The 13526-nt window shown below is 40.7% G+C and overlaps 1 protein-coding gene across 3 annotated transcripts in view; it reads left to right on the forward strand.

The window, feature by feature from the left end:
• NR2C1 (nuclear receptor subfamily 2 group C member 1) overlaps window positions 1-13284 on the forward strand; it is a 97167-nt gene extending 83883 nt beyond the window's left edge. For 2 of the 3 annotated variants that reach the window (XM_036761503.1, XM_036761504.1), the window contains exons 13-14: window positions 4230-4335; window positions 11384-13284. In XM_036761503.1, the coding sequence (XP_036617398.1) occupies window positions 4230-4335; window positions 11384-11558 (281 nt within the window). In that variant the 3' untranslated portion in view covers window positions 11559-13284. The remainder of the gene's footprint in view (window positions 1-4229; window positions 4336-11383) is intronic. The other variant, XM_036761506.1, reaches the window with a different exon arrangement.
• Window positions 13285-13526: the final 242 nt, after the last annotated feature.

Raw genomic sequence — 13526 nt, forward strand, 5'->3', positions numbered from 1 at the left:
GAAGCCTTTAGCAGAGCCACTTGCTGTAAAATTTTTTTTGCCAATTTCCTGCTTTCTTTTTTCACCACAATTTCTAACAGAAAATGTTCCGCTTTGATTTTCAGCATTATTATTTCTCTGCTACTTCTCTAGTGTTAATTCCAGTGAAATGAACAAAAACTAGATTATCAGCTGCTGAATATTGCATACTTGACTCTGCATATTTTTCATGTTTATGATTTTGGATTGATTTTCAAAGACTGTGCAGAATAATGTGAACCGTGAGAAAATCTGCTGGCCCTGAATGACATGGACAAAACTAGTGAAGCTTTTTCTTATTATTACTGCTCCTAATGTTCTACATGAGTTAATCATGTCTCCCCATTCCTTGCTTTAGCCAGTTTTCCAGCTTTGTTATCTTATTCCCCACGCTCACAGACACAGCTAAAAGTGAAACGTTTATTCAAGGTAACATACAATTTAGCTGTATGAAGTTAAAATAATTCCAGATCCTTTTAGATCATTTTTTGTTCTATTTTAGTCACCAGAGAACTTTTGCTATTTTTTTAACTTTTTCTTAATTTTGAATATTAATTGCTAATATATTTTTATCATTGGTGTCTTTTTGTGCATTTGCTATTATAACTATTGATAATTGCCTTGAAGAATTTTCCTTTGCTGTTTTGTGCATGCAATATTTTGCCAGGAAAGGTTAAACAGTTTTCAGAATCTGTAGTTTCAAAACTATTTGACTCAAACAGTAAGATCTTTTCTTAGAAAAAATGTGGTACAGAATGTGATCTGCCAGATTTCTTACTGTTTTGGGAACATTTTTAATATCTTGTTTTCAGCCTCTAATTGAAGCACAAAATAATAAGAATTCCTTGGGTTTCTTTTTGTTATCTTTCTTGGTTATCTCCTTTTATGTAGAAATCTCCAAGTTTTAGAATTCTGCTTTGGTGTCATAGTGTAACTATTGTACCACTGATAATAGTAACATATTTATTGCCAGGCAGCTAGATGGCGCTACAGTAGATAGAACACTGGGCCTGGAGTCAGGAAGACTCATCTTCCTGAGTTCAAATCCAGCCTCAGACACTTAGTACCTGTGTGACCTGGGCAAGTCCCTTCACCCTGTTTGCCGTAGTTTCCTCATCTGTAAAATGAGCTGGAGAAGGAAATGGCAAACCGCTCCAGGATTTTTGCCAAGAAAACCCCAAATGGGGTCATGAAGAGCTGGACACGACTGAAACGATTGAACAGCAGCATACTTATTGCACTTCGTAGTTTGCGAAGTCTTTCCCATGCCAGTGATGTAAAAGTGTGAATGCTGCAGTTCTTCAATACCTTGGTTGTCTGGACTCTCTAGGTCAGCTATCCAGCTGATTTAGTGTCCTAAAATGTGGTACCCACAACTTCTGTGGTCTTAGCAGGAGAGCTTATAGGGCCATCACCTTTTCACTCCCAGAAGCTACACCCCTCGTAATGTAGGCTAAGACCACATTAACTTTCTTAGCTGCCATTGTACTGTTTACACACACTGAGCTTTTAGTCTGTCGACTTTAGTCTGCCAAAACTTTCAAAGGGACAGCCATCTAGCTATGGGGCTCCCACCTAGTACTTGCCAAGCTGAGTTTTTGAAATGGTCTCCTAATTATCAGGAACAGTTATTGTATATTCTGTCTCAAGTTCTGTTCTTAGGTCTCCAAAAGCTTGTGGGCCACATCAGTGTTCAGTGGCCAGTGCTGCTCTTGAACTCATCCTGTCACAAACCAAATTCATCCCCCTTCCTCACAGACAGGACCCCTCCCCTTTCGCCCCCCACCTTGGTCTTTCCTCTCTCCCTCAGTGGCATTGTCACTTTTGCAGTTATCTAGACTTAAAACCTTGGGGTCATCTTCAGTTCTTTCTTCTTTCTTCCTTATGTCTAGTCACTTTGAGCTCTGTTCATTCTTCCTTGGAGACCTTTCTTCTGCCTAATCCTTCTGGTCCATTCTCCCTTCACCCTACATACCTGAAAGTCTACAGCAGCATTTGTGATGACTTCCCACCCCCACACGTGTGTGGTATGCAGCCATCATGCTGGTTTTATTTAAACTTGGCTCTTATCCTGTCCCTCCTCAGAAAACTTGCACTACTTCCTGCTCTAAGCAGTTTTGAGTTTCCTGATGGCTTTCAAGGCCTTTCCCAACCTGGTCACCTCTTGCCTGCTGAGCTTTGTTCCCCTCGGTATCCTGCTCCTCCCTGATCTGTGCCTTCTTTCCTCTTAGGATCCTTCCCTTTCCTCACTTGGAGGCCTTTCCAGATCATCCAGCTTGAAGATACAGCTCGCATACTGCTTCATCAGTGACATCTTTTCCAGTTCACCTTTATGTCACCTGCAAAGTCTCTTGATTCCATCTAGCACGTCATGGTCTCAGGTTTTATCTGAATGGCCCCAGGCACTCTGTGTGTGCATTAGTTTTGTCATTCTCACCCCGTTCTTTGTTCTGTATACCTTTGGTTTTCCCCAAAGTGGTGCCATCAGAAGGAATCCTGGCACTGGAGTGAGGGCGCAGTAAAGGCTTGATTGATAAGGAGATTATGGGATAAAGACTATCACTGCTTGAAATTTATTTTAGGCTAATGCTTACTATTTTTTTATTATGAATTTGTTGTTTAGTCATTTTCAGTCGTGTCCAACTCTTCATGACCCCATTTGGAGTTTTCTTGGCTGAGAAACTGGAGTAATTTGCCATTTCCTTCCCCAGCTCCTTTTATAGCTGAAGAAACTGAGGCAAATAGGGTTAAGTGACTTGCCCAGGGTCACACAGCTAGTAAGTGTCTGAGGCTGAATTTGAACTCAGGTCTTCCTGAGTGCAGGCCTAAAGCTCTGTCTACTGCACCACCTAGCTGCTCTCATTCTGAACTTAAGAAACCCTCAAATAAAATATGCCTTTCAAGGATATTTACTTTTTTTCTTAATTGCTATTCTTAGCATTTTTTAATTACTCAATTCAGATTCTGATCACTATTATCTATCAACTCTTGCAACATTTTCTTCCTTTCCTCAGTGACTTCAGTGCCTATTTCAGTCTTTCTCCTCTCCCTAACTCCTGCTCAAATACTAGGGCACTTCAACATACACATCAATCAGTAAGCATTTAAGTGTCTACTTTGTGCCAGGCACTGTAATCTAAGCAGTGGTTATGTTCCATATTGATGTTCCTTCAAATACCCTAACTTCCCGCTGCTTTGATTCACTCACTTCCCTTGACCTACTCCTCTATCCCATGTTAGCTACAGACAGAGATAGTCACAGCCATGATCTTGCCATCACCCACAAATGTTCTACTTCCATGTTCATTAACTCTGAGATACCTTTATCTGATCGTTATCTTTCATCATTCCACCTTTCCTTTTCTCGTTACTCATAACCCTGTTCTCTACTCTTACTGTGGCCTCTATTCTTTGAAACTGTCCCTTTATTTACATCTTATGGTGTGGCAATGTTCCATTATTGTTATAACCATCATTTTTGCTGCCATTCTCCATGTTTATGGGTACCTTTTTCTTTTCCAGCTTGTTCTTACATTAAAAGGTACTGTAGTTAATATTTTTGTGGCTATGAATTCCTTCCCTCTTTCTTTTAACAGAGACATAACTCTCCTCAATTTTACAATGAAACTGAGGCCCACCCCAGTTAAGGCATTTGCCTGAAGAGGCACTTTAATAAACATTGGTTGAACTTAATTTAGCAGAGGCCCATATCCTCTGCTATCCATCAGCAGAACTAGAACAAAGTCTCTGAATTATAGTTCAGAGCTCTGTTTACTAGACTGCACTGTCCATAAGGAAGATCATTGAACAGTGACATAATTTCTTCAAAGGCTGTGTCTCTCTCATGTGTTTGCTGATTCTGTTATAGGAATATGCATGCCAGAATTTGTCTAAATGCACATGTGGCTTTTATCCATAAGGGCATTAGTCCATTAGCATCAGAGAGGCTAATGAGGAATGAAATGGCAACCCTGGGGCAAAGACTGGTAGCAACAGGAGCCCAGACAAGTACATACTGCTGTGTCCAGATGCTTCTGCTGTTACCCCATGCTTAGGGACTAGTGGATGAGGAGCAGTCAGTGGCTTCATGGAAAGCGCATGCTCGGAGGTGGTGTTTCCTAAGGGTACTTCTTCACTGAGCCCCTCTGCTCTGGCCTGGCACCACTTAGTCTTTCTGACCCAGGATAACCACTTCTGCCTTGTTGTTTCAGATCATCCAGGCCTAGAAAACATGGGACAGATTGAAAAATTTCAAGAAAAAGCTTACATGGAGTTTCAAGATTACATAACAAAAACATACCCAGATGATACCTACAGGTTTGTAGAATCTAAATGATTTTGTAATGGTCTTTTCTGTATCAAATGAGATGAGGCATGCAAACTGTTCTGCAAACCTGCAATGTTCAGTGTAAATGCTAGCTGCTGTTGCTGCTGCTGCTGCTGCTGCTGCAGCTGGTGGTAGTAATAGTAGTTAGTAGTAGTGTAGTAGTACTAGGAGTACTTCCTTGGGGATTATAAAAAAGACTAATTCAGTCATACTCATTAGAAATTCTTTTGGAAATTAGCATTAATACCACAGCACTTAAATTTATTTCAAAAATTGGGTCAAGGAATTTTTGTGTCATTGAGTATGTCAGGAGTTTACTTTCAACGAGTAATTTCATTCATTTATTCTTTGAAGCTGGGTCTTTGTCATACCCACAGGCTCAGTCCTATTGCTGCGTAGCCCCCATGGAAACTTCGACTTGCTTAGGTTCCTACTTGGGCTAGGCTGCACCTCCATACGCAGCCTGGAGCCTGCCACATCCCTGGTACCCTACTCAGAAGTCCCTAACTCAAGTGATCCACCCACCTTGGTCTCCGAAGGAGCAGGGATTACAGGCGTGTGCTACCTCACCTGACCTAGTTATAAACATTTGAATAGACTTTCACTCAGCAACATAGAGGTTTTTGTGCTCTGTTCTTCTGCTATGTATAGAAGTGCTGTGGGTTGGGGGCTGGAGAAGAGATCCGTTCAGAGTGTTCTTAAATGCAATAACTGCTTAGCAGATTCAAGCCTTAGCTGCCTGGGCCAGTGAGAGACTGAGTAACTTACTCAGAGTCACATAGTGGCAAAGGTGGTACTCAGACTCATGCCTCACCAACTCAAAGACCAGTCTCTATTGACTGTGCTGCACCATTTTTTTTGTAAAGCATGGATCTGACCCTGTCACCCATATACTTCACAAAACTTAATTGCTTTTCCTTTGAGAAAGAACCTCCTGATGTTGGTGTTCAAAGCTTATATAATAGGGTTCTAACCTACCTATCCAGCCTTCTCTTCTTATACTCTCTGTTATTGTTCAGTCGTTCAATTATGTCCAGTTCTTTGTGACTATAGTACATCAGGCCCTTCTATCCTTCCACTATCTCCTGAAGTCTGTCCAAGGTCATGTTTATTGCTTCCACGACACCATCTATCCATGTCATCCTCTGCGGTCCCCTTTTCCTTTTGACCTTCAGTCTTTCCCAACATCAGGGGCTTTTCCAGTGGGTCCTGTCTTCTCATTATGTGGCCAAAGCATTTACGCTTCAGCTTCAGCATTTGACCTTCCAGTGAATAGTCTTGAGTTAATTTCTTTAAGTATTGACTTGATTTGCTCTCCTTGCTATCCAAGGGATTCTCAAGTCTTCTCTAGAACCACACTTTGAAAGTGTTGATAAAACTTTTCCTATATTCCAACTCTCACAGCCATACATTACTGCTGGGAAAACCATAGCTTTGACTATATGGGCCTTTGTTGGTAAGGTGATGTTTCTGCTTTTTAGTCTGTTGTCCAGATTTGCCATACCTTTCCTTCCAGGGAGCAAGCATCTTTTAATTTGTGACTGCAGTCTCCATCTACAGTCATCTTTGAGCACCGGAAAATGAAATCTGACACTGCTTCCATTTCTTCTCCCTCTATTTGCCAGGAAGTAATGGAACCAGTTGCCAACATCTTACTGTTGTCTGTACCCCATCTTATACTCTGTTCCAGACAAAGGGAGCGAATGTCCCTTTCAAGTACTATCGTCTCCCATCTCCACACCTTTGCTCACACTTTCCCCTGTTTCTGTAATGTATGTTCTCCAGCCTTGCCATTTCTGTCTCTTGATGTCCTTTGCTGCCTCGTACAGATGAGGGAGTTGGACTAGAAGACGTTTAGAGTCCCTTGAGCTCTCGATGTATACTCTTATGATTCTAACCTTAGAAGGTCAGCCACGTGCTCCCCCAAATGCTTCTCATTTGACTTATTGACCAGGAATTGTTCTTCTCCATGAACAGATCCTTTGGATCCTTGTGTAAATTTTATTTGAGCTTCAGGTGATGGTGTTCAGTCTGGGGATTCAGTAAACCTGCTGGGCCTTCACTTGTGTTTCTTCTCAAGCCCTCTCTTGAGTAAAGTCTTAAGCCTATCCTTTCTTGCTCCAGGTGAAAGTGCAGTGCCTCCATTCTCTCATTCTTCTTCCACTTCTCTGAACCTTCTCCAGCATTGTTATATCTTTCTTGATGTAGAATCACCAGAATTACATTGGTTATTCCAGACATGGTTACCATCATGCTTTGACTGGAAAGATGGTCATTTCAGCTTTGTTTCTGGTGCCCTTCCTGATTATCCGCCAATATTTTGTTGGTTCTCTTTTTTATGTATTAATGATTTTATTTAATATTTTAGTTTTCAACATTGATTTCCACAAGATTTTGAGTTACAAATTTTCTCTCCATTTCTACCCTTCCCCCATTCCAAGATGGCATATATTCTGATTGCCTCATTTCCCACTCAGCCCTCTCCTCTTTCACCCCACTCCCTCCCCATCCTCTTTACCCTTACTTTCTTGTAGGGCAGGATAGATTTCTATGCCCCATTCCCTATATATCTTGTTTCCCAGCTGCATGCAAAAAACTTTTTTTTAATTTTTTTAAGCATCTGCTTTTAAAACTTTGAGTTTCAAATTCTCTCCCCTCTTTTCTTCCCACCCACCCTCCCTAGGAAGGCAAGCAGTTCAACATAGATCACCCATGTATCATTATGTAAAACACTTCCACAAGGCATATGTTGTGAAAGGCTTACTATATTTTCTTCCATCCTATCCTGTCCTCCTTTATTCAGTTTTCTCCCTTGGCCCTGTCCCTTTTCAAAGGTGTTTGCTTTTGGTTACCTCCTCCCCCTATCTGCCCTCCCTTCTATCACCCTCCCTTTTTTTATCCCCTTCCCCTTACTTTCCTGTGGAGTGAGATACCCAATTGAGTGTGTGTTAATCCCTCCTCAAGTTGAATCTGATGAGAGCAAGATTCACTCATTCCCCCTTACCTGCCACCTCTTCCCTTCCAATAGAACTGTTTTTCTTGCCACTTTTATGTGAAATAATTTACCCCATTCTATCTCTCCATTTCTCCCTCTGTCAATATATTCCTCTCTCACCCCTTAAATTTATTTCATTTTTTTAGATATCATCCCTTCATATTCAACTCATCCTGTGCCCTCTGTCTATGTTCCCTTCAACTCCCCTAATACTGAGAAAGGTCTCATGAATTACACACATCACCTTTCCTTGTAGGAATGTAAACATAACAGTTCAACTTTAGTAAGTCCCTTATGAATTCTCTTTCTTGTTTACCTTTTCATGCTTCTCTTGATTCTTGTATTTGAAATTCAGATTTTCTATTCAGCTCTGGTCTTTTCATTGAGAAAGCTTGAAAGTCCTCTGTTTTATTGAAAATCCATATTTTGCCTTGGAGCATTATACTCAGTTTTGCTTGGTAGGTGATTCTTGGTTTTAATCCTAGCTCCTTTGACCTCCAGAATATCATACTCCAAGCCCTTCGATCCCTTAATGTAGAAGCTACTAGATCTTGTGTTATTCTGATTGTGTTTCCACAATACTCAAATTGTTTCTTTCTGCCTGCTTGCAATATTTTCTCCTTGACCTGGGAACTCTGTAATTTGGCTATAATATTCCTAGAAGTTTTCTTTTTGGGATCTTTTTCAGGAGGTAATCGGTGGATTCTTTCAATTTCTGTTTTACCCTCTGGCTCTAGCATATTAGCGCAGTTCTCCTTGATAATTTCTTGAAAGATGATATCTAGGCTCTTTTTTTTTTTTTTTACCATGGCTTTCAGGTAGTCCAATAATTTTTAAATTATCTCTCCTGGATCTATTCTCCAGGTCAGTGGTTTTTCCAATGAGATATTTCACCTTGTCTTCCATTTTTTCATTCCTTTGGTTCTGTTTTATGGTTATCATGGTTTCTCATAAAGTCACTAGCTTCTACTTGCTCCAGTCTAATTTTTAAGGTAGTATTTTCTTCAGTGGTCTTTTGGACCTCCTTTTCCATTTGGGTAATTCTGCCTTTCAAGGCATTCTTCTCCTCATTGGCTTTCTGCAGCTCTTTTGCCATTTGAGTTAGTCTATTTTTTAGTTATTTTCTTCAGTATTTTTCTGGGTCTCCTTTAGCAAGTCGTTGACTTGTTTTTCATGGTTTTCTTGCATCACCCTCATTTCTCTTCCCAATTTTTCCTCCACTTCTCTTCCTTTTCCAAATCCTTTTTGAGCTCTTCCATGGTCTGAGCCCAATTCATGTTTTTCTTGTAGGCTTTTGATGTAGGCTCTTTGACTTTGTTGACTTCTGGCTGTATGTTTTGGTCTTCTTTGTCACCAAAAAAGGAATCTAGAGTTTGAGTTTAAGTCTGAGGTCGTTTTTGCTGCCTGTTCATGTTCCCAGCCAACTACTTGGCCCTTGAGCTTTTTGTCAGGATATGATTGCTTGTAAAGTAGAAAGTACTTTGTCCCAAACTTTAGGGTCCATGCACTACTGTTTTCAGAGCTACTTCTACTCCACTGTCACCCCAGGCTCTGTCCCAGCAGCGTTCCTCCTCCCCCTAGAACTGCCAACCAGGACCGCAATACAGATCCAAGCAGGGCACAAAAGAGAATCTGCCTTTGTGCCCACAAGGCACCCCTTGTACTCCCGCTCTGATTCGCTGCTAGATTCCTCCCACTGTGTGAGCCAGGGACTCGGGGAGCAACTGACGCTGGTGCTTTGGAAGCAGCCTCAGGTGCTTCCTGCTGCTGCTATCACCACCACAGCTGCACCACTTCCTCCACCCTCAGAGCTGGCAGCTGGACCGCTCTGAACTCAATCCTGCAGTTTCTCCCTAACCTGCTATTTGGCGCTTGTGGGTTGAGAAGTCTGGTAACTGCCACAGCTCACTGTTTCATGGCCCCAAGGTCTGTTCAGGCTGGCTGACTCAGGGTCTGGTCTGCCCCGGCACGGCCCACACTGGGCTGCCCTCTGCTGTTAGTACCATGTGATAGACCCTTCCCGGCCACCATTCAGGCTCTCCTGGGCTGGAGACCTGTTTCCCTCTGCTATTTCATGGGTTCTGCGGCTCTAGAATTTGTTCAGAGCCATTTTTACGGGTGTTTAGAGGGATTTGGCGGGGAGCTTAAGCAAGTCCCTGCTTTCCAGCTGCCATCTTGGCTCTGCCCCACCCCCCTTGTTGGTTCTTTTGGGTTGACGTTTGTAGAGATCTGTATTCATGGGTACACAGATCCTTTTCCTGCATTGTGACTGATAGTGGCCATCATCCTGTCCGAAGGTGGTTAGGATGACTTTTCCTTAAACCCTCAGACCCATTGAAGCTCATCTACCATTTTTCTGCTCCTCACATATCCTGGTGACCTTTTCCTTTAGTACACTCAGTCAGGAGATGTGGGTTTGAATCCTAGCTGAAAATCTTCTTATATGTGTAAGTTTAGGGGCAGATAACCTCTCTAAACCTAAGTCTCCTGTCAAATGTGCTTGGTAATACTTGCTCCACCTACCTCATGGGTTTGTGGTGAGTAAAGTAATTTGTAGAATTTAAAGTTCAAAATAAATGAAATGTTTTGTTAAGGTAATAACTTATTCATTGGCTTAGTATTTTACTGTTGGAAGAATTTAGTGCCATATAGAACAAGTCAACAAGCATTTATTAAGTACTTACTGTTTGCCAGACATTGGGCTAAATGCTAGGGATATAAAGAAAGGCAAAACAATTCCTTTATTCAGACAGTTCACCATCTAATGGGGCTGAGGGTGAAGAGAAGAAACATGTTAACAAAGTACATACAAGATATGTACAGATCAGCTGTAAGATAATTTCAGAAGAGAAGGCGCCCTAGCTACTGGGAAGAAGCAGGAAAAGCTGCCCACAAAGCATAGAATTTAGACTAAGTGTTGCAGGAGCCAGGGGAGCTAAGAGGTGGAGGTGAGGAAGGGAGACAGCCAGCATGGAGTCAGACACAGGAGGGGGAATGTCACGCACAAGGAATAAGCATGTGGACAAGAGTGAAGGGCAAGGAGGCTGGAGAGGGAGGCAGAGGGAGGCACAGCAAGCTTTACAGGCCACACAGAGTCTTATATTTGATCCTAGAGGCAGTAGAAACCACTGGACCCTCCTGAGAGCATGGGGAGAAGGTGTGACATTGGCAGATTCACACTGTAGATAGTCACCTTGGCAGCTGAAAAGAGGATGGATGGGAGCGGGGAGAGATTTGAGGCATTTAGAACCATTTAGAAAGTTATTACAATAATCAAGCAAGAGGTGATGGTGACCTGAGCTAGGTTAGTGACTGTGTGAGGGAAAAGAAGAGGACGTATAGGAGAGATTTTGTGAAAGTAGAATCAATGAGATTCATCATTGGATTGGATGGTTGGAGTGAGATTGACGAGCCAAAGATGACACCAAATTACAGACCTGGGGGAGAAGGAAGATCGTGGTGCCCTTGGCTGTAATAATGACGTGCAGAAGAAGGGAGGGTTCGGGGGAAAGATATAGTGCTCTGCTTTGGACATAGTGAGTTTGAGATGTCCTCATCGAAAACGAAGGGCAAAACAACCCTTTCAGAGCTTTCTAGTATATTGTTCATGCTTAATTTCCCCTTTAAAAATCTGTTGCCTTTCTCAGAAAAATCTTTGGAGATCCTACGCTTTATCGTAGGTGACTTCCTACACTTCCCTTCTTTCTCCCCCTTTCCCCTCTAAAACACTCACTGTACATCTCTGCAGACTCCATTTTGTGGATGTGAATTAAGAACTTCATTTTCTATTTTAAACTTTCCAATATCTGAGATTTAAATTAAGCCACAAACCAATTCTTATATTTTTCCTCTTTAAATTTTATGAGTACTACTATAACTTTCATTGACAAGAAAAGGTATGTCAGTATATAAATAACAGCATAAGAGAACAGCCATGTCAAGTGAAACCAAAACCCCAGGAGATAATAAGTGAATGTAGATTTGTCTATAAGTCCTCCTGTATTTTCTTTGTCTGATTTCTGACTTGGTTTTGTCCTTTTTAGGTTATCCAGGCTACTTCTCAGATTGCCTGCACTAAGGCTGATGAGTGCTACTATCACGGAAGAATTATTTTTTAAAGGTCTCATTGGCAATGTACGAATTGACAGCGTCATCCCTTATATTTTTAAGATGGAGACTGCAGATTATAACTCTCAGATAATTGGTCATGGCATTTGAAAGCTTGATATTGTGGTGCTGTAGACATAAACTTGTTTCTTCAGGACACCAGACACCAGACGATATCTGGACATTTCATTTTTAATATCTGACTGAAATCCAAAATGGTTTTCTCTTTCATGTGACCTTCAAGAATTTCTAAGTGACTCAGCACGTACCAGGAGTGAGCATCATCTTCCCTCCTAGTCTCATACTTAAGTGGATGAGGAGTCTTCAGAATTCAGCCTTGGCAAAGAGCCGTCAGGAGCACCACAGACCTGTGTGAGCGAAGATGTCTCTGCACGTTTCATGTTGGAAAAATAATAATAAATTCATTTTCCTTTCAGAGTGTCGTTCTATTTATGTTTAATTTAATCATGAACCAATATGAAAACTCAGTGGTCTGAAATCCCTAAAGGGCCCAGGGATTGCCTTCAATTTTCACACTTCTGTAATAGAACTCACGTTTATTTCAATTAATATGTGAAAAAGAAATAGGTTTTTTGTTTAATGGTGTGATGGTGCCATTAAAACTGCAGGGAAATCAAAGTAGAAAAAACTTTTTTTTTAACTTTTGTAAATACCATGGCATCCCCTAGTATACCACCCCCATTGCTGGCAATGGGTCATGGGCAATTCTGGATGTTCAGGGTTGATGTTTTAGCGTTGTGTACTAGTAGATAACAAGCACTTTTTATTTATGCAGTAGAAAATTGGTTTATGGGTAAAGTGTTGGCCAAGACACTTTATTCTGTATTCTCCTGTTTTTAGTTATCCACTGTGTTTTAAGACAGCCGCACTGACTGAGCCCAGAGTTGTGTTTTGGTTTGGTTTGGGTTTTTTTTAGCGTTTCTAACACTAGCTAATATCACTTGCTCTTCCTTTCTCTAAAGAGCATTCTGACCTCAGGATTTTCATTTTCCACATTTCTGACTAATTTCATAGCACACTGACCCAGCTGGATGATTTTGCCATCCTAAGTTTAGCTTTTTAAAAAAATTTGTGTGTGAGGAAAATAAATTTGTTGATTTTAAATAACCCATTTGTAGTAACAAATTTGAGGTTTTTGGGTGACTGCCTAGTTTTAAAAAAATTGATCATATATTTTCATTTAGCAGCAGTTCTATTACGAGGATCCTCACTGTATTTAATGATAGTAGGCACGTAAGCTCCTGTTATTGCCATTTCAAAAAACATTTTGAGTCCTTGGTTTCAGTGTCTTCCATAATACGTTTGAGCCAATTTGATATGGTTTTAAAACATTTCTTTGTTCCCCTTGTGAATTGTTTAGTGTTTAAATTCACTGATTTGTAAAAACCAATCTGGAAATTTCATTACAGGTAGAAAAAATGAATTTTTGGTAAAGTCTTTTGTAACAAAAGAGGAGCTGGATTTTTCTTGTTGTGTTCACTAATCATTACTATCTAGTAAGTCAGAAATTAAAATGTGTTAGCCTATGGTCTTCACCTGTTTATTAAGGGTGGCTTTTTTGCCAGTTACAAATGAGATTTTTGTCAACGGGTTTATAATTTTAAACTAAGAGGAACAATACATTTAGTATAAAACTTTCAAATGGAAAAAAAATAATTTTATACTTTATAAAATCCAGTGTAGCAAGACAAGAGTTCAGGAAAATAATCCTTTAAAAACAATGTACATACAGTTAAGAGCATTTTCCTGATTAAACTTGTAGTTATATTTGGAAGTGTTTCAAAGAGCTGTATTAAAGTATCACTTGCATTAAAAATTTCTGTGTCTTGTGTCTTTAGTCTCATTAGAATTCCTTGCTTTTCATCAAAACTGCCTGGTACTGGTTAAGAAACAGGGGTGTGGATCAGTGGAATAGGATAGGTACACAAGTAGGAGAAATCAACAAGTTTAGCAATCTACTCTTTGATAAACCCAAAGAGGCCAGCTTCTGGGCTAATAATTCATTATTTCACAAAAACTGTTGGGAAAATTGGAAAATGGTAGGGCAGAAACTGGGCA

The sequence above is a fragment of the Trichosurus vulpecula genome, chromosome 5 (genome assembly GCF_011100635.1).
Source record: "Trichosurus vulpecula isolate mTriVul1 chromosome 5, mTriVul1.pri, whole genome shotgun sequence".
NCBI lineage: Eukaryota > Metazoa > Chordata > Mammalia > Diprotodontia > Phalangeridae > Trichosurus > Trichosurus vulpecula.